At 40.8% G+C, this 21,173-nt stretch overlaps 1 protein-coding gene across 6 annotated transcripts in view; it reads left to right on the top strand.

Annotated features, from left to right (window-relative positions):
• The window catches only part of DYNC2H1 (dynein cytoplasmic 2 heavy chain 1), a 631,818-nt gene that overhangs the window by 131,270 nt on the left and 479,375 nt on the right, over positions 1-21,173 (top strand). For all 6 annotated transcript variants that reach the window (XM_075592400.1, XM_075592399.1, XM_075592403.1 and 3 more), the window contains exons 48-51: positions 9,931-10,061; positions 11,490-11,738; positions 13,400-13,508; positions 18,000-18,113. In XM_075592400.1, the coding sequence (XP_075448515.1) occupies positions 9,931-10,061; positions 11,490-11,738; positions 13,400-13,508; positions 18,000-18,113 (603 nt within the window). The remainder of the gene's footprint in view (positions 1-9,930; positions 10,062-11,489; positions 11,739-13,399; positions 13,509-17,999; positions 18,114-21,173) is intronic.

Below are 21,173 nucleotides of genomic sequence, written 5' to 3'. Positions count from 1 at the left end.
GAGAGGAGCTTACAATCTAATCCGAATACGCGAGGGTCTTGAGTGGAAGACTGCATTCAACACACGCACGGGCCATTATGAATATCAAGTGATGCCGTTCGGCCTCTGCAATGCCCCAGCTGTCTTCCAAGAATTCATGAATGACATCTTCCAGGACATTTTGGGTAATTTCGTCATAGTATACCTAGACGACATACTCATTTTCTCCAGAAACCTTGAGAAGCACTTTCGTCACACCAGAGTGGTCCTCGCTCGGCTTCGCGCAAATAGCCTCTACGCGAAGATGGAGAAATGTCTCTTCCACCGATCATCCACAGCCTTCCTAGGCTATATAATTTCCGACAAAGGCTTCACCATGGATCCTGAGAAATTGAAGGCTGTTATAGATTGGCCATTACCGAATTCCCTAAAAGCCGTCCAGCGTTTCCTTGGGTGCTCAAACTACTATCGGAAATTCATCCGTAATTTTTCCACTATTGCTCTACCCATTACCGCTCTTACCAAGAAGGGGGCTGACCCATCAGCATGGTCCCATCAAAGCCTTCGAGTTCCTCAGAAGAGCCTTTGTCTCCGCCCCCATCCTTCATCACCCGGACACATCTCTTCCCTTCACCCTTGAAGTTGACGCTTCCGATGTTGGAGCGGGGGCAGTACTCTCGAGGTCCTTACCTCAAGAAAAACTCCATCCTTGTTGTTTCTTTTCAAGGAAATTCTCTTCGGCTGAGAGAAATTATGATGTCGTGTTATACCCTTACCCACCTCAGTATTGGGGACTGGCCAGGTCTGCGGGCAGTCAAGTGTTACATCTAGGAGGTCAGATTTCTGCTGGACAAGAGGAGAGAAGCCTCAGGGAGAGTAGCTAGGGATATGTCCAGAAGGTAATAGGCCAGCCCCCTAACCCCCTTATTTTTTGGGTTTATAAATAGGGACAGTGCCTTTCTTTGTTGGGATACCAATAGCCTGTCACCCGAGACCAGGCATTTACACCTTTTTACCAGGATCATACATTGGGCAAAACAGGTACAGTGAAATAAATTGTAACACAATGGAACACAAACTACATAAGAAGAGACACACTTACTTGGGACCTGGGGTAAAAAACTAGACTTTCCTAGCAATTTGGCACGTTAAACAAGAGTCTTTAGTTGACCAGGACTAAGCCCAAAATGCCCTGGAACCCAAATTGGAATGAAGTTCCGCTCCCTTCTCTCCGGAGGACTTGAAATCACTTGACCGGGACTTGGCTCCAAACGTCTTGGAAATAAAATCGGCTTGAAATCCCAGCCATGACCGATACGTTCGTTTTTGAGAACTTGGTCCCAAAAAGTTGGAAAATATTTTGACTTGAATTTTCTGAAGCTGGGCTCTTGATAGTTCTCCAAGAGCATCTTTTGGTCGTTTCAAATTTCTTATACTATTTTGGAACTCATTCACAAAACTCTACAACCAATCACAGCGTGGGGACTTTCCTACTAGCCAATCAGAGCGATGCCAGTCTGCTGAAGCCGGCAAGCAGGGATTCTGAATCGGCCAAGGGCATTCACAAGTTTGCCACCTTAGCCAGTTGTTATTCAGACGTCACCCACTGGGTTAGGCTCCTCCAAGTCTGGTGGGGCAAATGATAGTCCAGATACTTCCATTCATTCCAGGATGTGGGTACTTGAGCTCAGCCCTCCTGCCCAAATGTTCTTCACACCTCTGGCATCCTCTGTGGCTTTTATGTTCGATGTCTGAGTAGACATACTGGCACCAAGTTGGTAGCCCAGTGGCTCAGGCAGAACATTGGTTCTGAAAGTCCCAGCTCATAACACCGTGCACAACAGTACATACCATATTAAACAGCTATTAATAAAATATACATAATTACATAGTTACATAGTAGATGAGGTTGAAAAAAGACGTACATCCATCAAGTTCAATCTATGCTAAATTTAGACAACAGATACTTTATCCATACTTACTTACTTATTGATCCAGAGGAAGGCAAACAAAAACCCCCAGAGTCATATAATCCAATGATGTCTCGTAAGGGGAAAATTAAATTCCTTCCTGACTCCAAGAATTGGCAATCAAATTAATCCCTGGATCAACATATTTCCCATGTATACTTATTTGGTATATCCCTGTATACCTTTCCTATCTAAAAAGATGTCCAACCTTTTTTTGAAAAAATCTATTGTATCTGCCATCACAGTCTCCATGGGTAATGAATTCAACATTTTAACTGCCCTTACTGTAAATAACCCTTTCCTTTGTTGCTGGTGAAATCTCCTTTCCTCCAGCCTTAAGGGATGGCCCGAGTCCTTTGTACTGCCCGTGGGATGAATAGTTCTTTTGAAAGCTGCTTTATTTTGTACACCAACCTCTTGTGTGAAACCGTATCAAAAGCCTTTGCAAAATCTAAGTAGATCACATCAACTGCATTACCCTGGTCTAAATTCCTACTTACCTCCTCAAAGAAACAAATAAGGTTAGTTTGGCATGATCTATCCTTCATAAATCCATGCTGACTATTACTAATAATTTTATTTTCCATTAGGTATTCCTGAATATTATCCCGTATTAAACCTTCAAGTAGTTTCCCTAATATTGAATTCAGGCTTACAGGTCTGTAATTCCCCAGTTGTGATCTAGCTCCCTTTTTAAGTATAGGCACCACATCTGCTTTACGCCAATCTTGTGGTACTGAGCCTGTGGAAATTGAGTCCTTGAATATTAAATATAATGGTTGGGTATTACTGAGCTTAACTCCTTGAGAACTCTTGGATGTATGCCATCGGGGCCAGGTGACTTATTTACTTTAATTTTTTCAAGTCGCTTATGAATTTCTTCCTCAGTTAACCAATTGTACATTAATATGGAGGTTGTGGCTTCCTCCTGCAGCACTACTATTGAACTTGATTCTTCCCTGGTAAACACAGAGGCAAAGAATTTGTTTAATAACTCTGCTTTTTCCTTAATTCCAGTCATCTGTCCACCCATCTCACACTGAAAGGGTCCTATATTTTCTTCTCATTTTTTGTTATTAAGTTACTTAAAGAACATTTTAGCGTTGACCTTACTTTCTATTGCAATCCTTTTTTCATTATCCGTTTTCGCTAATTGAATTGCCCTTTTGCAATTTTTGTCGCATTCCTTATAATTCTGATACGATGTCCCCGTCCCTTCTGACTTAAATAATCTAAACGCCTTCCTCTTCTTGTCCATTTCCTCCCCTACCTGTTTATTTAGCCACATTGGTTTTGACTTAATTCTTTTATACTTATTACCCAAGGGTATACACTGATGAGTGTGCTTTTCTAGCAATGTTTTAAAGACTGCCCATTTATCTTCTACATTTTTCCCTGCAAAAACATCATCCCAGTGTATTACTTGTAGATTAGCCCTCAGTTTATTAAAATCTGCCTTTCTAAACTTTAAGGTATTTGTTGAACCCAAGTAATCTGTTTTTTTGATAATTTATATCAAATGAGACCATGTTATGATCACTGTTACCCAAATGTTCCAGGACTTGAATATTTGTTATTACGTCTACATTGTTTGCTATGACCAAATCCAGTACTGCCCCTCTCCTGGTTGGTTCCACAATAATTTGAGTCATATAACTGTCTTTAAGCACCCCCCAAAACCTGTTCCTTTTGTTGTAATGCTAATCTCATTGCCCCAGTATATGTCTGGATAATTAAAATCCCCCATTATGCAAACATGACCCAGTTTTGATGCCTTCTCCATTTGCAAAAGTATTTTAGCTTCCTCAATCTCGCAGATATTTGGTGGTTTATAGCATATTCCCACAAACATTTTCTTTATACTTTTACCTCCACTGCTAATTTCTATCCACAAAGTCTCTACATTTTCATCATGCCCTTCATAAACATCATCCCTTATAATAGGTTTTAGATCCGGTTTAACATATAAACATACTCAACCTCCCCTTCTACTTGTTCGATCGTTCCGAAAAATGGAATAACCCTCTAAATTAACTGTCCAGTCGTGAGTTTCATCCCACCATGTTTCAGTAATGCCTATGATGTCATACTGCTCCCTTGCAGCTATTAATTCAAGCTCCCCCATTTTATCTGTCAGGCTTCTTGCATTAGCAAGCATGCATTTAAGTTTTTTTCAGCCTGTACTATTATCTTATCTGCTCCTTCCTTTTTGCGCCCACTTGGTTTAGTTTTTAGAAGTTTTCTAGTATTATTTGTATTTGCTATGGGTGACTCGCTGCTTGTCAAAGTCGCACTTGACCCCATTCTACCTCCATAACACCTTGTCTCCTCCTCTATTCCATTTAGTTTATTGTAAATTTGTCCTATACTCCGTTAGTATGGACCTTCCCCTTCAACTCGGAAGACCCTCTCGAGAGGCCAAGACCCTCTAAGGTGCTGAACAGGGAAAGAACGAGTGCTCGGCGGAGAAAGTAATTGAGTCAGACACAGGCTTTGTCAAATACTTCCCCCAGTTTATTCTTGGTTACATCAGGGGTTATATAGCTAAGCAAGCGAGCAAGTATACGTGCAGAAAACTTACTTCCCATATTCTGACACTAACTCTTTATCTAAAAGTCACAACAGTCTGTCTTTTAATGAAGTCATAAATTCTGACTCGAGACTTGAGAAACTGAATGTTGAGATAGCACAATGTGAAATTGCGTATGTGTCCAGACTTCCTGCTTTTACAGGAACTGCCATCTGAACACATACTTGGCATTCATCCAATATAGATGGGGCATATATGGGGTGAACAACAGAGAAACAACTTAACTTTATAAATCTATATGGAGTACTCCCTATAAAATACACATTATCATTCATTATCTGTTTCATTCCCCTCCCCCCTCCATCTAGGTGTAAATCTCCTCCAACCTTTCTAGCATTCTCTCCCCTAGCACAGAAGATCCCTCTTCATTGAGGTGCAATCCGTCCCTAGAATATAGATGGCACCTCTCAGAAAAGGAGTCCCAGTGCTCTAAAACCCAAACCCCTCCTTCCTGCACCACTTTCTTAGCCATGCATTAACCTCCCTGATCTCTGACTTTCTCCCTGCGGTAGCGCATGGCACTGGTAGTATATCAGAAAATACTACCGTGGAGGGCCTTGCCTTAAGCTTTTGGCCTAGATCCCTGTAATCATTTTTTAGGACTCTCCATCTTTCTCTAACTTTGTCATTGGTGCCAACATGTACCAAGACCACCGTGTCAATCCCAGCCCCCCCAACAATCTGTCTACCCGATCCGCAATGTGCCTGTTGCAGGGTACATGCAACCACACAGGCGGGTTCTTTGGATAAGGCTTATTTATTTGAGCCCTAAAACATACAGCACACCAAAAACAAATAGCTTCTGATCAGCAAACAAAAGAAAATAGCTTCTTCAGCAGACAAAACAAAATAGCTTCTTTTTAGCAGACAGAACAAAATAGCTTCTCTTTAGCAGACAAAACAAAAATACGGCAGCTTCTCTTTGTATGCAGGAGACAGACAGTTCATCACACATGTACTTTGCAACACAGACCTTACAGCAGTAATCTCTTAAGCATTTTCAGTCCTGTCTCCTCACCAGCTCTCTTGCATGTGTGTACAGCCTGGGGTTTTAACACCTTGATTATGCAGCTGGGGTCAGACTAATTAAGCAGCCCATCTCAACTTAACCTCGTCACTGCTGCATTGCAAGCCTAAACATAGGTTTTCCAGGCATATGGCTGGTGACGTTCATTCACCCTGTCACAGTGCCGCACCCGGGAGACAACAAACTGTTCGGTTCATGCGGTCATGGCAACAGATTACCCTATCTACGTGTAACGCCTGTATGCCCGCAGACCTGGCCAGTCCCCAGTCCCCAGTACTGAGGTGGGTAAGGGTATAACACGCACCCACAGCAGTGAGGGCATGCCCGGACAGTGGTAAGTTGCGTTGCCGGGCCTGGTGAGTAACGGTTAACATTATACTTGCTGAGTCCGGGGTGCCAGAGTTCAGAGGGTAATGTCCAAGAGCCAGAGTTCAGGGGTTGGAAAGAGCAGCGTAGTAGGAGGAGAGAGAGTGGGGACGTAGGGAAGAGGGATAGCCGGCCTCTGTGGGACCTGGGGTGACGGGGACACGCTAGGAAGCGCGAGTCCCCCGATCCGTTACACTACCTTCCTAATAATGGAGTCCCCTACCACCACAATCTTTCTTTGTATCTGAGCATCCTGAGTCCCCTCTGTGCTGGAGGAACTATTCCCCTGGCTGCAAGAGGAATTAGTCTCCCCTAGCCTTGCCATATTTGCCCCGACATTCCCAATATCTTCACTCAACATGGCAAATTTATTGGGATGGGTCAGATCAGAAATGCCCTGCCTCTCCCTATTGCCCCTGCTTCCCCTTCTAACTGTCACCCAGCTACCTACCTGCTCCTCACTAACAGCGCCACCATCTGCACCACTAGTCGAAGCAAGGGCCTGCTCAGTGAGCTCTAAACCCCTTTCAAGATTGCCAATGTCCCTCAATATTGCAAGATGTCTCTTCAGATCAGCAATCTCTGACTCTAAGGAGACCACCCGTTCACACTTCTCACAGCGGTATGCTCCTTGGAACAGCAGCTCCAAGTGCACATACATGTGGCAAGATGTGCATTGAGTGGCATTTTCAATCCTGCTCATCCTAGCAACTATGAAGTTTATAAGTACTAACAGTAAACTGTACTTCAATATTCTATACCTTGTTCAAACTGCTTCTAACTGCACACACTTTAAACAACCAGCACTTCAAATCAAACACACAGATCAGTCAGTACACGCAAGCTCAGGATTCTTTAGAATCCTCTGTTTAAATAGGGACACCCACCAGGTGTGTTAGGCCAGCCAATTAACTAACCACACCCACTCTGCCTCAGGAGAAAGGGAAAAAAAAGCTTCAGGCTTCAATTACAACACACTTTAGAAATAAATTAACCCACTGCACACTCCCCAAAAACAGCCACCCTGCTAGTATACAGTTACTGTACATGTCCTAAGTCTCTGGGTATGGGGAATAGAATAAAAAGTTGCACTTTATTTTCTATTAGTCTATATTCCCCACACACTATAAAATAGACCTAGGACTGGACTTTAAAAATCACCTCACAACCTTATATATGGTTGGAGCACCCCAGAACCTCTATACTGGTTCTGAGGGACCTGGGCATTAACTGGGTACCCCCCTTAACCTAGGGACCCCTCATAGTTGCAGGGACACTTGGCATCCCTATGCCCCATTTACCTTTCTGGGCTGTGCTGAATCAGGGAACAAACCCATGAACCCCTATTTAGGTTCTAGGTGACCTGGGCTTTAACTGGGTATCCCCCTTCACCTAGGGACCCTTATAGTTACAGGGACACCTTGCATCCTTATGACCCATTTACCTTTCTGGGCTGTGCTTAAGCAGGGAACACTAGCGGTGAGTCGCGCAAGCGTTTTCAAGGGGAGATATTGCCGGGACAATGTGCCTATATGTATCCGGGAATCTAGCATGATTCTCGGGTACATTTTTGGGGTATCCAGCAACTTTGGACCCTGACTACCTAGACACATTCTGACCACTTTCTACGCAAACCCCCCCTTGAAACTCATACCCTAGCAATCCCTGCTTGCTAGCATCCCTGGAAAAGCAATAATACATACAATCTCTATTGTCACACAATTACATTTTAAGCATTTAACACTCGGCTCAAGAGCTGACTCTTCTTGAACCCTTATTATAGATATGGGGTAACCATATGGGCTTAAACCTTTATTTGAGAGGCTGGTTACCCCCCTACCATCACAGATGGTTAACGGCAACAGGCAGATCCCAGAGAGGGGACATCGACACACTACATAGGGCCCCCAACAGAGGGTTCCCGGGTATCAGCAGATCAGCTCTATCGGCAGATCAGTACACGTATTCTTTTTAGCCTATGTGTATAATGATGCTTGTCTCCGATAGGAAACGGACCCGCAGAGCTGAGGTAGGGGTATATGATCACCGACCAGAGCCAGGGGACAGAGTCCTGTTAGAGTAAATCGTAGTCGGGAGGTCAAGGCAGGCGGCAAAGATGCAAGGTCAGGATAACAGGCTGTGGTCAAGGCAGGCAGCAGAGGGGCAAGGTTGGGGGTCACAGCATGGGGTCGGCAACAGGAATGCACAAGAAAAGGGCCAGTATATAGGAACAAGAACTCATTGGGTCTAGGAACACATGGGATAGAATACCATGCCTGGGCTGGGAGAAACTGACTGTTATTTAAAGCCCTGGAACAGGTGCAGACAATTACCAAGTTCAGGAAGAGGTTTGCCAGGAACCAAGATGGCCACAACGGCCACGTAAGGACAAGTTCCAGCGAAACCCTGGACTGGAACCCTTACAATGTGGCAGTTCCCAAATTGGAAATGGGTACAATCTTCACCTGCATAGAACTGGCCAGAATCCCAGTCTAAATAGTGTATAATGGACGTTACTCCTCAGGGGGGAGGGGTGTCCAGGTCCAATTTCAGTAAGTAACCAAGCAGATACACCTCCCTCTTAGTATTGATTGGGCATCTAAGGAAGCACAGTGTTCTTGAATAACCACGAGAAAATAGTACAACGTTGTTGTAGGTGTGTGATGTGTCCCTGTGCCTGGGGACGTGAATAATAATAATACTGATGTACTACAAAAATTCCTGGCACCCAACATTTTCACCCTTGCTACCTCATCGCCCAACTACCTGAATCCAGCACACTGAGTCAAGGTAATCTATGCTGAGTTACCAAATATTGCACACCGTTGTAATCTCCCTAGAAGCCGGGCAGAGAGGGTTACGTTTAGTACAATTTTCAAATGACCTGAAAATTGCAGGGAACCATTTAGGGTTGCCCTGGGAACGAAAACACTGATGATGTGTGTTTTTATTTTTCCTTTTGAAGGATTGTGTTTCTAAACATCTGCTGCATATTTCTGTTTAGTTCCTTACAAAGTCTGTTTATTTGGCTTCAATTCTATGGAAAACTACTTATAGGGGTAGTCGTATATAACTCACAAAAAATACAAATGTTTTGTAAACAAGTCAACAGAAACATGCAGTCATGATGTAAGCAGACATTTTGACAGTTTTTTTTAATTTCTTGGCAACAGGGACTAGGAATGGGAATGTGTACAGTATGTCTATTATTTCCTTCCTGACATGACATATCGTGGCAGTGGGGAGCACTGTATGTAGGTAGATACTTAACCTGTGGAAGATCATGCACAACATACAATGACTTAAAAGGAAGGCGCAAGCGGAAACAACCCCCTTCCATATTTTAGCCACCCATGTGTATAAACTATTTTTTTTTAAATGTCAATACTTAGATGTCTCATTAGTGGATTTTAATTATCCGGTATGCAACATTAGCATGTTTGCTGTCTCGGGGGATTACAATGCATTGCAATGTTGTGTTGCAGACTCCTCAGGCACCAAATGGGTTAAACATATCATTGATACTGGTTTAATCTGGTCCCAAGAAGCACTTCCATTTAAAGGTCCAAAAGTGAAGAAAACAGACTTTTCCCTAAGCTTTACATTCCTTTTGCCTTTTTTATGCTAATTTTATCTCTAGTAGTTTTGTATTTTGGAGAATTATTGCTGTTAAACATCCTATTTAATGTACCGGTTGCATTCTTTCCTCATTAAGGATTGACCACTGAAAAAGCAATTAACGAAAGCTAGATATACAGTGACCTTAGCTATTTTGCCATCTTTTTCATGGGAAAAAATTAAACATGCCATTCAATATGAAACATTTGTTAAAATGGTATAAAATAATTAACATTAACTTAATGCTTTCAGTTTATTGTAACCCCTATGTACAGTACTGTATGTTGCTCAGTTAGTCTTCACCTTTTAGCCCAGTACCTCAGTTTTGAAAAGTGTTGATCTTCTTTTGTATAATCCATATTGTTCTAATTACATTTTAGATTTCTTTTATGTGACATGGGGAGCTTTGCTTGAGTCAGGAGCTCGGCTAGCTCCAGGACAATCATTACCCCCTCATGGACGGCCACTTGGCAGGTTGAACTCCACAGATCTCAAAGATGTAATTAAAAAGGTGTGTGGTATTCTTAATATGCATTCATTGCTTTCAATGTACAGTAGTTAATATTCTCAAACAATGTTTAACTAAAACCAAATCTAACAAACAATGACACTGAAACAAAAAGCATTATTTTGTTTCATGACTTTAAAAAATGACTTCTAGACACACCTTTAGTTTTTATCTAAACAACTGTATATTCAATAATACGAAAGTATGTTTGTCATGTAAAATCCTAGCATGCTAAATAATGCAATGTTCACAATTTACAGATATTTTTGTCTCGTAAAATACTGATGGTCATCAATAGTGCCACCTAATCCAATTTATCTAAAAGTAGTTAAGTACAGTAGATTGCCATGCTTGTCTTTAAATTGATATTATGTGTACTGATGCGATTTGCAGAATAAATGCTTACTCATAAAGATGGTTCACATGTATCTGTCCAACTTTTCAATACAAGATAAATATCTTAAGTTTGCAGTGTTTACAGAATGTCATCTCTTTACTGTTGTGTTATTTAATTTTTAGTTGGTGGAATCTTTGTGCAACTATGCATTTCTAGTGTTTCATTTACCGATAATTTAATTCTGAAAATCTTGCTGTGAACTCATTTGATTCTAAATTGGTCCTGCAAAGTGTTCAGGGGATAATGTGCATCCATCTCCTATTCTGCTGCTTAATGGATTGTACATTGCAATCTCTCTCTCTCTCTCTCTCTCTCTGTCTCTGTCTCTCTCTCTGTCTCTCTCTATGTCTCTCTCTATGTCTCTCTCTATGTCTCTCTCTATGTGTCTCTCTCTATGTCTCTCTCTCTCTGTCTCTCTCTCTCTGTCTCTCTCTCTCTGTCTCTCTCTCTCTCTCTCTCTCTCTCTCTCTCTATGTCTCTCTCTCTCTCTATGTCTCTCTCTCTCTCTATGTCTCTCTCTCTCTCTATGTCTCTCTATGTCTCTATGTCTCTCTATGTCTCTATGTCTCTCTATGTCTCTCTCTCTCTATGTCTCTCTCTATGTCTCTCTCTCTCTCTCTCTCTCTCTCTCTCATAGATGATACCGTTCTGTGGCTATATATGTATGTCTCTCTCTCTCTCTCTCTTTCTCTCTCTCTCTCTCTCATAGATGATACCGTTCTGTGGCTATATATGTATGTCTCTCTCTCTCTCTCTCTCTCTCTCTCTCTCTCTCTCTCTCTCTCTCTCTCTCTCTCTCTCTCTCTCATAGATGATACTGTTCTGTGGCTATATATGTATGTCTCTCTCTCTCTCTCTCTCTCTCTCTCTCTCTCTCTCTCTCTCTCATAGATGATACCGTTCTGTGGCTATATATGTATGTCTCTCTCTCTATATATATATATATATATCTCTCTATATCTCTATTTTTTTTCTTTACATTTAGATTTTTACAGAGTTTTTATGTAAATTAAGCACTGTAATATTGTTTTTAGGGTGCCATTCAGTATAGTCGTGACAACAGAGAGCTGGAGATACTACTCTTCCACGAAGTACTGGATTACATGTCCAGAGTAGACCGAGTGCTTAGTGTTCCAGGAGGCTCACTCCTGCTGGCAGGTCGCAGTGGTGTTGGTCGTCGTACTGTCACTTCTCTAGTTAGTCACATGCATGGAGCTGTGCTTTTTACTCCCAAGATCTCTAGAGGCTATGAGCTGAAACAATTCAAAAATGATCTAAAGCAGGTATGTCTATTTGATCATGTACAGTACTAGTACTAAAATCATATACTGTAGATATAGTACACTGCAATGTTGGCAATTAATTCAGATGTTTGTCATTCTCCCTTTTATCTCAAATGTTAAACATCACAAAAATACACATTGGCATATGATTGTCTATTTAAATGTATCACACACAAAACATCTTGTAAATAAATATTGCTGGGAGTATGTACTGTGTTTTACTCTAATGCTATGATTGATATATATATATATATATATATGAGAAAAAAGAGAGATCGCATGCCCCATAGCGTAAAATGGTAGATTTAATGTTAAAGGGGAGGGGGAAAGAAACGCACTCACAAGAGTAAAAATCAATAAAGCGATTTGTGAATGAATCACCACCATCCGGTCTCTGCACTGCAAACGTCCGCAAGTAGAAGCTCCCTCAGGGCTACGTGAAGATGACGCTGCTCACAGGGGGCCAGAGGTGTAGTTCGCCGACTGGAAATCAGTCCATGAAGTCCCAGAGATCTCCTCTGCAACTTGAATGGCCGCAGTATTGATCTCGCGCTCAGTGCGGCCTCGTGTGCGTGCGCAACGTAATGGCGCAATCGGAATCCCTGACGCGTTTCGTCACCAGAGGGCGACTTTCTCAAAGGTATTCAGATTGCGCCATTACGTCATCACGACGTTGCGCACGAGGCCGCACTGAGCGCGAGATCAATACCGCGGCCATTCAAGTTGGAGAGGCGATCTTTGGGACCTCATTGACTGATTTCCAGTCGGCAAACTACACCTCTGGCCCCCTGTGAGCAGCGTCATCTTCACGTAGCCCTGAGGGAGCTTCTACTTGCGGATGTTTGCAGTGCAGGGTGGTGATTCATTCACAAATCGCTTTATTGATTTTTACTCTTGTGAGTGCGTTTCTTTCCCCCTCCCCTTTCCCCTCCCTTTTAACATTAAATCTACCATTTTACGCTATGGGGCGTGCGCTCTCTCTTTTTTCTCTTTTCTAGGTATCCCTTGGATGTGGTTCATCCAATTTGAGAGCAGCCGGAGACCCCCATACCAGCACCAATTATCTAATATATTCATGGACTGAATCAAAAGGACTGGTTGGACCTTTACCTCTTTTTTTACATTTTTTGCACTTACACATTTTTTTCATAATTTTGTGAAGTTTATTGTGTTATGCATTTTTGTTAACATTGATTGTGTATTTTAGATATAGCTACACTTCGCATATTTTACACAGTTTAGTTCACTCAATCACTTTAGTCACTATTAAGGTTTATTATTATTAATACTCTGGCGCTATAATTTCTGTTTCTTTCATATATATATATATATATATATATATATATATATATATATATATATATTTGACTTATGTAAATCCTGAATTAATTACTCTGCATACAGCACTAAAAACAGACTTACAGTAAACTTTATGTGGTTATATTTTGCATAATCCCTCTTGGGCCATCAATCATAACAATCGTCATTGTGTCACATACTGTCCTCATTACACTTTTGTTTCGAATTTTGTGAGCGGTCTTGGTGACTATAAGATCCTACCAATGAACTACTAGCTTTACAAAAATGCACATCAGTTACTATTATAGTTGTGATGCTTCTCCGGCTCAATGATATATATATTGACTCATTTCTTTCTTCAGATCATGCAGATGGCTGGCATTGAAGGGCAACAAGTAGTTTTGCTGCTTGAGGACTATCAATTTGTCCATCCAACATTTTTAGAAATGATCAACAGCCTGCTGTCATCGGGTATATACACAATATCCTTATTTAGTGATCTTTGGTGCACTCCTTTACTCTTGGGTTGCTTGAAACATATTGCAATTGCCTTCTATATACATTTTATAGTGAATGCAGTGAGACAGTACTAATGTTTTGAGTGGTTTCAGTGGTCAATTGGTCAAACACTTGTTTCTGAATACAAGTCACAAAAAAAGGATAAAAATTGAATTTCTGCAATCTCAACCTATTTTTCTTGAAGTTGTCATCCATTAAAGTTGATATTGTCAACTTCATTATAGTCCTCTTTATCCGTTAAAAGAACATCCTCGGCAAGTAAATTCCAAACACATGAATTATTCTGTATGTGATCACTTAAAGGTATAATTATTGTACACTAATTTCATAGACATTGTTATTTAAAGGTGTAAATATCCATAAAGAATATTGGTCATATTATCAACAAAGATCTGACATCTGGAAGTACTTTATGGATTTTGATCAATGCTTTTTATACCATATTGATTTATTTTTAATATAAAATGCTTTACAAGGAATTAATACATTGAGAATTACCTCTTTTTTTCAAGTATATCCTGGGCACAAAGCTATGATAATATATGGTTAAATTAACAGTGGTAATACATGCAATTTATAGACCTTTCATGGACAGTTAGTGATAATATACGATTATGGGCCTAGGTAACAGTAACAGACGAGGTTTACATTGTTATAAGAGGTAGGATAGGCCTGCAATGTGTTGTGTTAGAAGCCTTGACCCAACCTAGTAACCGGGCAGCAAACGGCTGACATCCTTTGGCTGCCCTTTGGCTGTCCATCTATGGAGTGACGCTGATGTAGGCTGAAAGTGTTCTGAATGAATTCAGCTGGGCTTTGAAATTCCTTTGTCCAGAGCCATAAACACTGCTGGGATGGGGCTGACTAAACACACCACAACAAGCAGTCCCAGATGTTAACCCTTAGCACTCTGGTTCTGTGGGGAGAAGGTCTTGGGGAACCCTTCCAGATGTCCACCTTTGGAGTGATGCAGATGTAGGGTGAAGGGGTTATGAATGAGTTCAGCTGGGATATAAGCTAATTAGTCCTCTAAGAATGTTCTTAATGGTGAAGGTGATCCAGATACTTACTTTAAAGTAAATGTCAGACTTCCGGTATGGCACAAGACAGAGCAGCAGCAGAAGACTGAGCTCTGTGAAGGCTTTGCCAGATCGCAGCCAAAAAAGGCAATAATCTGCAAAAAAAAAAAAAAAAGGCACCAGAGGAGTAGGGAAAGATAAAGGAGAGGCTCCTTAGCATCATAAAGTCAGATTACCCCACCAAAAATCGAGGGGAGTTCTGTGACCAAATCCCTAACCTGGGCATGGTTTCCATTGAAAACATCTTGATTTCAGACCATGCTCCAGTATGGATAGGGCTAAATATTTGGCAGAAAGAGCACAAAGAAAAGTGTGTAGGAAACCTCCATATCCTATATCACAATTAGGAGTTTAAAGCTTTCCTACTAAACAAATGGTACCAATTCAAGACAATAGCAATGCACACCAAAAAGAGGGAAAATTGTATTGGGAAACTGCAAAGGCGGTGCTAAGGGGAGATATAATGGCCTTTTCAAATAAAAAAAGGAAGGAAATAGACACGTAATTCAGGAAAGCTAGTGACGAGCTAAGCGAAGCATACAGGAGCTTTAAACTAAAACCACCTTTGGCCACAAAAGAGGAATATGTTTTTTTTAAATACATATGTGAGATATGGCTACAGAGAGGAATTTAAAAAACTGCAATATAGAGACTTTAATCTTTATAGATATGGGAATAAAGCTGGCAAACTAATGGGGAATTTAGTCAGGAACTACACATCTTAACATATAACGAAAATACAGAAAGCTAATGGGGAAACCTCAACTGAACCCAAAGAAATATCTTTAGCATTTCAAGAATACTATCAAAAATTATATGGAAAGAGGGGAGGAAAACGCAGAGGTAATGGAGGACTTCATGGGAAAATTACAATTGCCTAAATTAACAAGGGAAGATCAACAAAGATTAAACAAGCAATTTCCATAGAAGAAATATCAGAGTCGATGTCGATTTAAAAAAAAATTCAAAATGGGAAAGCACCACCAGCCGAATTCTATAAAACTTAAAGTGTGGAAATAGATCTACCACTTGAAGCGTTCAAAGATATATTAAAAACTGAAGAATACTTAGAACTGGGCAAGATGGCTTTCATAAGGATTCTTCACAAGGAAGGGAAAAATCCACTAAATCCAGAATCATATAGACCAATTTCATTATTAAATCATGACACCAAGATACTCTCAAATTTTCTGGCAGAGAGGCTAGCATCAATCCTACTAAATTGATCCACCCAGATCAATCTGGATTTGTAAAGTGGAGAAATCCGGTAAATAATATTAGAAAAGTTCTAGCTGCCATAAACTGGACCAAATTTAATATAAAAATTAACAAAAATAATATTATAATATTAATAGATGCCGAAAAGGCTTTTGATAATGTAAGCTGGAAGTATCAGGTACTGCAAAAAGTGGGGATTGAGGGACCTTCCTTAGGATAATAGAATCAATGTACGCAGATCCAAAAGCTAAAATAATGGCAGTGGGTTTACTGTCTCCCTAGTTTAAATTATACAGAGGTACGAGACAGGGGTGCCCTCTGTCACCTTTGCTTTTTAATTTAGCTATCGAGCCTTTGGCCGAATATCTGAGACGTACAGTATGGAAAGTTTCAGAGAATCAACATAGGGAAGTATGAGGCTAAATTAGCTCTATTTGCGGACGATCTGCTGCTCATAGTGTCTAATCCCGTGGAGGCCTTGCCCAACATATTTAAAGCTATTGGGGAATTTGGTAAATTCACAGGGTTTAAAGTTAATGTTACAAAAACAGAAATATTAATCCTCACAAATAAGAATAATGTAACATGGGATGAGAAGTTACCCTTTAAAAGGACAAGGAAAGCTATAAAATATCTAGGTATTAATATTGCAGCAGACCTGGGAAAACTACAGTATATGTAGACAATTTAAGAGTATTTTTCAGAAGGTAATAAAGGAACTGGAAGGGTGGCAGAACCTCCCACTGACCCTGTCAGGGAGATGCCAACTGATCAAAATGGCCAGCTTTGCTAGAATTCTCTACCCCTTACAAATGTTACCATTATTAATAAAAGATTCAGATACCAAAGAATTAAATCGAGCATTTAGTAGGTTCATTTGGAGAGGAGGGCGACCCAGAAAAGCATTTTAAAAAGCTACAACCCTGCAGAGAAACGGGGGGGACAGAATTTCCATTATATCAGAAATTACAATTTAGCATGTGTTATAAGGCATGCGGGCAATTGTATATTGGAGAACAGTTTCCACTCAAATTTAGAGAGAGAGAGAGCCGCAGCAGGTATGGCCTATGAATCTAAGAGATATACTACATACAAAGTGGGGAGCATTGCCGCGAGAGATCAAAGATAATATATTGGTAAGAGACACTTGCGCAGCATGGAAGACAATAAGGTCGATTATGGGATTATCATACACAATCTCTAAACGCCGGCACGTGCAGTGGGGCCTTAGCCTAAGGGGGAAAAAATGGTACAGAGGGAGATGATGCAATGCAGATAGAACTGACTCAAACAAAAAATGAAATTAAATTTTAAATCTGTCATTGTCTAAAGCAGGGGGGCGCAAACTTTTTTCCCTGCGCCCCCCTGCCGGCTGTCCCCTCACTCCCGCGCCCCCAACCCCAACATACCCGCGCTCCGGCGTAATGACGTCACATGACCTCGCAGTGTCATTTTGACGCCGCGTTGCCATGGCGACGCAGGGAGGAAGCCGCCGGAGCCACGGTAAATTGGGTTTACAGAGGCGCTGCAGCTCCCCCGGCACTTTTAAGTGCCTTCGGGAAGCGCGCGGGGCCTCTGTAAATCCCGCGCCCCCCCCCCGTCGGCAGTCTCGCGTCCCCCCTGGGGGTCGCGCCCCACAGTTTGCGCACCGCTGGTCTAAAGTATATGATTTTAATATATTATTTACTGGTTTAGTGCACTGTTAAACGTAAAGGAATATTGTAATCACTGAAAACTGGTATTTTGTGGTCTTGTTGATTTGTAATATGTTTTGTTATGGAAACGTAATAAAAAATTTCAACGATAATGTAAATGTCGAACATTATTATATTTTCTATCTATAATAATATATGCCTTCAGAATTATATATTTCTTTTGTACCATGTAGGCTCTACTATATTTATCGACAACAGTGGTTTAAACCTATATAATTAAAATTAATATATCCCTATTAGAAAATATATTTCGTATTTTAAAACAGATCCAAAACCTAACCTATTCTCTTGGTAGAAGGACCGTAAGCTAATTGGAGGTTTCCTTCTATACTCAAGGGTGTTGGTGCCAGAACTATCAATCATACTTCTACCTACTGAAGTCACTCCCCAAAATGCCTTGCATAACTTTCATTGTGTGGTCTTTCATGCAGGTGAGATTCCTGGACTATATACCGTAGAAGAACTAGAGCCACTCTTGTCTCCATTGAAAAACCAGGCTTCTGAAGATGGCTTTAGAGGACCAGTGTTTGGGTATTTTACTTACAGTAAGTATATAACAGTCCAGCCCTTGTTTGTAGTTAAATCGCAATTATCTAATTTAAACTATCTGCACCTAGCTAAAACAAAGATGCAGCCTTTACAAAGGCCAAAGTGAGTTTATGGCAGTAATCAATTTAATCAAACTAGATAATGAACACACATACACACACACAAGAATGTATGATGGAGAGATTGCATGTGGGAGGTTATTGTGAGAGCATTATCTTGTTTTCTCCACCTGAATAATAAGGTAAGCACATTTATTGGTACCTTTCCATTTCTGTAGTTCATTTAGGTAAGGAAACAATGATCAGGGGTGTAAGTCAGACAAAAGCAGTTAAAGTCACTAATGTTAATAATAATAACTTTTCATCTAGCGCTTTTCTCCCAACGGGACTCAAAGCACTTCACAATTAATAAATAAACTTAACAAATAGTTAAACAAAAAGTGAATCCCTGCGCTTCTCCCTTAGGGATAGCAATCAATGGGGAATATATATATGTATGGTGTAAATACCTATAAGAAAAAAGGAGACTTTTGGTATTCATCCTTTGATCAAATAATGCCAAGCCTGCTAACCACATCAACACTTTTTGGTTAACAAATAGTTATCTTATAGGCAGTGTGCCCACCCAAAAATAGTTAATGTGACTAGTGCTTAGTGCATATAACTCCGGAAATTGTATTGTGCATTTACGACTCACTTCACATGTATTTCGGTTATCGAATACCATATGCCCTACCAGCTGCTATAACTTTCTTTGTGTTTTTTTTTTTTTTTACCACAATAATCAGTGTGTTTTTTATGTTTTGCTATTCAATATATTATTAGGTCATTTTGGAGATCTTCCTTGGTGCATATAGTATATTTATCTGTTCCGTAGGTAGAGGGCATCATGCAGCATGATTTAAGGGTTGTATTTATAGATTTATGAAAAAGTATTATTTATAGATAAGGGTAATTAATCTATTTTGTATATGTATGTGATTTTTTGTAATAAATAATTGTTATAAAAGTCTAAATATATTTAGTATATATATTTTTTGAGCGTGCAAGACATTCGCCTCTTCTCTTTCTGGTGTTTTTATATATTGTTTTAATCCTACCTAAGCCGGGGAGATTCCCACCGTTTGGTCATACACTGGTTCTGGAGAGATGAGCCCGGGATGGACTGGCTGTCCACCGTAAAAAACGGGAGACAAATATGCTTGAAACCCTGACCACGCTATCTGCCGCATGACTCCGACCTCTGCTTGTGACCCCCAACCATGCTCCCTGTGCTTGCTGCCACTGGAATCCACTCCAGCCGTAGATCAACCCTTGACAAGCTGACACCGCAAATTGAGCCAGGTTCCCCTGATTCAAACTCCATGTCACTGTCTGTTCTCACTGAGCCACTTCAACTTCTAAATATATGCAGGAGGTCCTCAGTTACCCGACAGAATGCGTTCTTGAAAATAGCCTCGGATAGTGAAGCGTTGTAAAGCGAAACCCATTTTCCAATGTTCTAAATTGATGTTGCATTCCTGACCAAGGCCAAGAAGGCCTTTTCAACACAAAATGACTCAGAATATTGTACTCTGCAATAATATATGCAGTACATACTGTAATTATGATGTATAAATATTATATGTATTAAATATAATTATATACAGTACAATATAAATTATTGATGGAAGAAAGAAGGGGATTGGGTGATATCTTGAGGTGCTTTAGAAGGGCTTTTTTTGTGGTGATTTGGAAGAACTTGGGGGTTATGTAGGGGGACTACTCCCAGGAGTCCTAGATGGAGTAGATTATTTGGTCCTCTTGAAGGGGGGAAGGGAGTGGCTCTTGCAACAGTCAATATAGGAAGGTGCCAGGGGTAAGAGAAACTGGACAACATATGCCGCTTACCTAGGTAGGTGGAAGAGACCCCCATATGACTAGCACTCAAGAAAAAACAAAAAATTACAGAAAACAAAGGTACTGTCAAATGTATAAAAAATGGGAATACCCACAAAAAACACACAACGCTAAAGTTTAATGGTTAAAATAGTATTAAATCCTAATGGGTTAATATATACCACCACCAAAGTAAATGGGGTGGAGGAAGGAACTGTAAGGCTCTGGCACTCTGTAATGAATGATGGTATTACAAGTGGTGCCTGGGGGGGGGGTTTGGTGGGCGCGTTTCCGTGACGTCACGGGTCAGCGTGCAGGCTCGATCACGGCGGTCTCCCTTGGCATTTTCAAACGGGGAATCGCCGCACTTATACTTTAGGTAGAAGGTTAGTGTCCCATCCGGCATTTTTAATGTTCTGTGGTGTTCATGAATACACCACGCCGGATGGGCTTCTACAAGTGTAGTGTCTAATATAGCTACTATATGTTTTCAACTCGGCATTAATTACTTTTGTTAGCTATGTAATTTGAATCATTACTGGACACTTCCTGTATGTAATAGATGTCTACCACAGTAGATTTACCTATTCCATCTGTTTATAGAGGTACCTGGTCCTCTTGAAGAAGCTCTTTAAGGAAGTCTGCACAGATACTTTCATTTTCTGCTTGTAGAGCTCCCTGTAGCTGCTGATTGGGTTGGACATCCCTCCACTGACTGAAGAGCTAGAGATCTTTACCCATTTGCACAACTCTTTGAGTAACCTCTGCATCTGTCTCAGTAAAGCCTGGGAAATTAGAGTCAAAATCAGGGCACAATTTGCGCCAAACACAGTTTAAATTTGACTTTTTTCACCACATTCCATGCCTCATCAATGTTTTTCACTGCATGGAGAATGTTGGAACCCTTCCAAAAATCTTTTAAGGTTGGCTCTCCTTCCTCAGGTGCCTTGAAGACCTGGACAAATGTTTGCCTAAGATAGTAGGCCTTGCAAGAAGCAATAACCCCCTGGTCTATAGGCTGGATCAGTTAGGTGGTGTTGGGGGACAAGAACACCACTATAATGTTTGGATGCGAGTCATCCAGGAACATGGGATGGCCAGGAGCATTGTCCAGGAGGAGCAATGCTTTAAAAGCAGGATTATTCTTCTTGAAATATAATTCCTCAGCAGGAACAAGAT

Source organism: Ascaphus truei, chromosome 3 (assembly GCF_040206685.1).
Source record: "Ascaphus truei isolate aAscTru1 chromosome 3, aAscTru1.hap1, whole genome shotgun sequence".
NCBI classification, from domain to species: domain Eukaryota; kingdom Metazoa; phylum Chordata; class Amphibia; order Anura; family Ascaphidae; genus Ascaphus; species Ascaphus truei.
The sequence above is the reverse complement of the archived record's forward strand: the minus strand, read 5'-3'. Positions and strand labels throughout refer to the sequence as shown.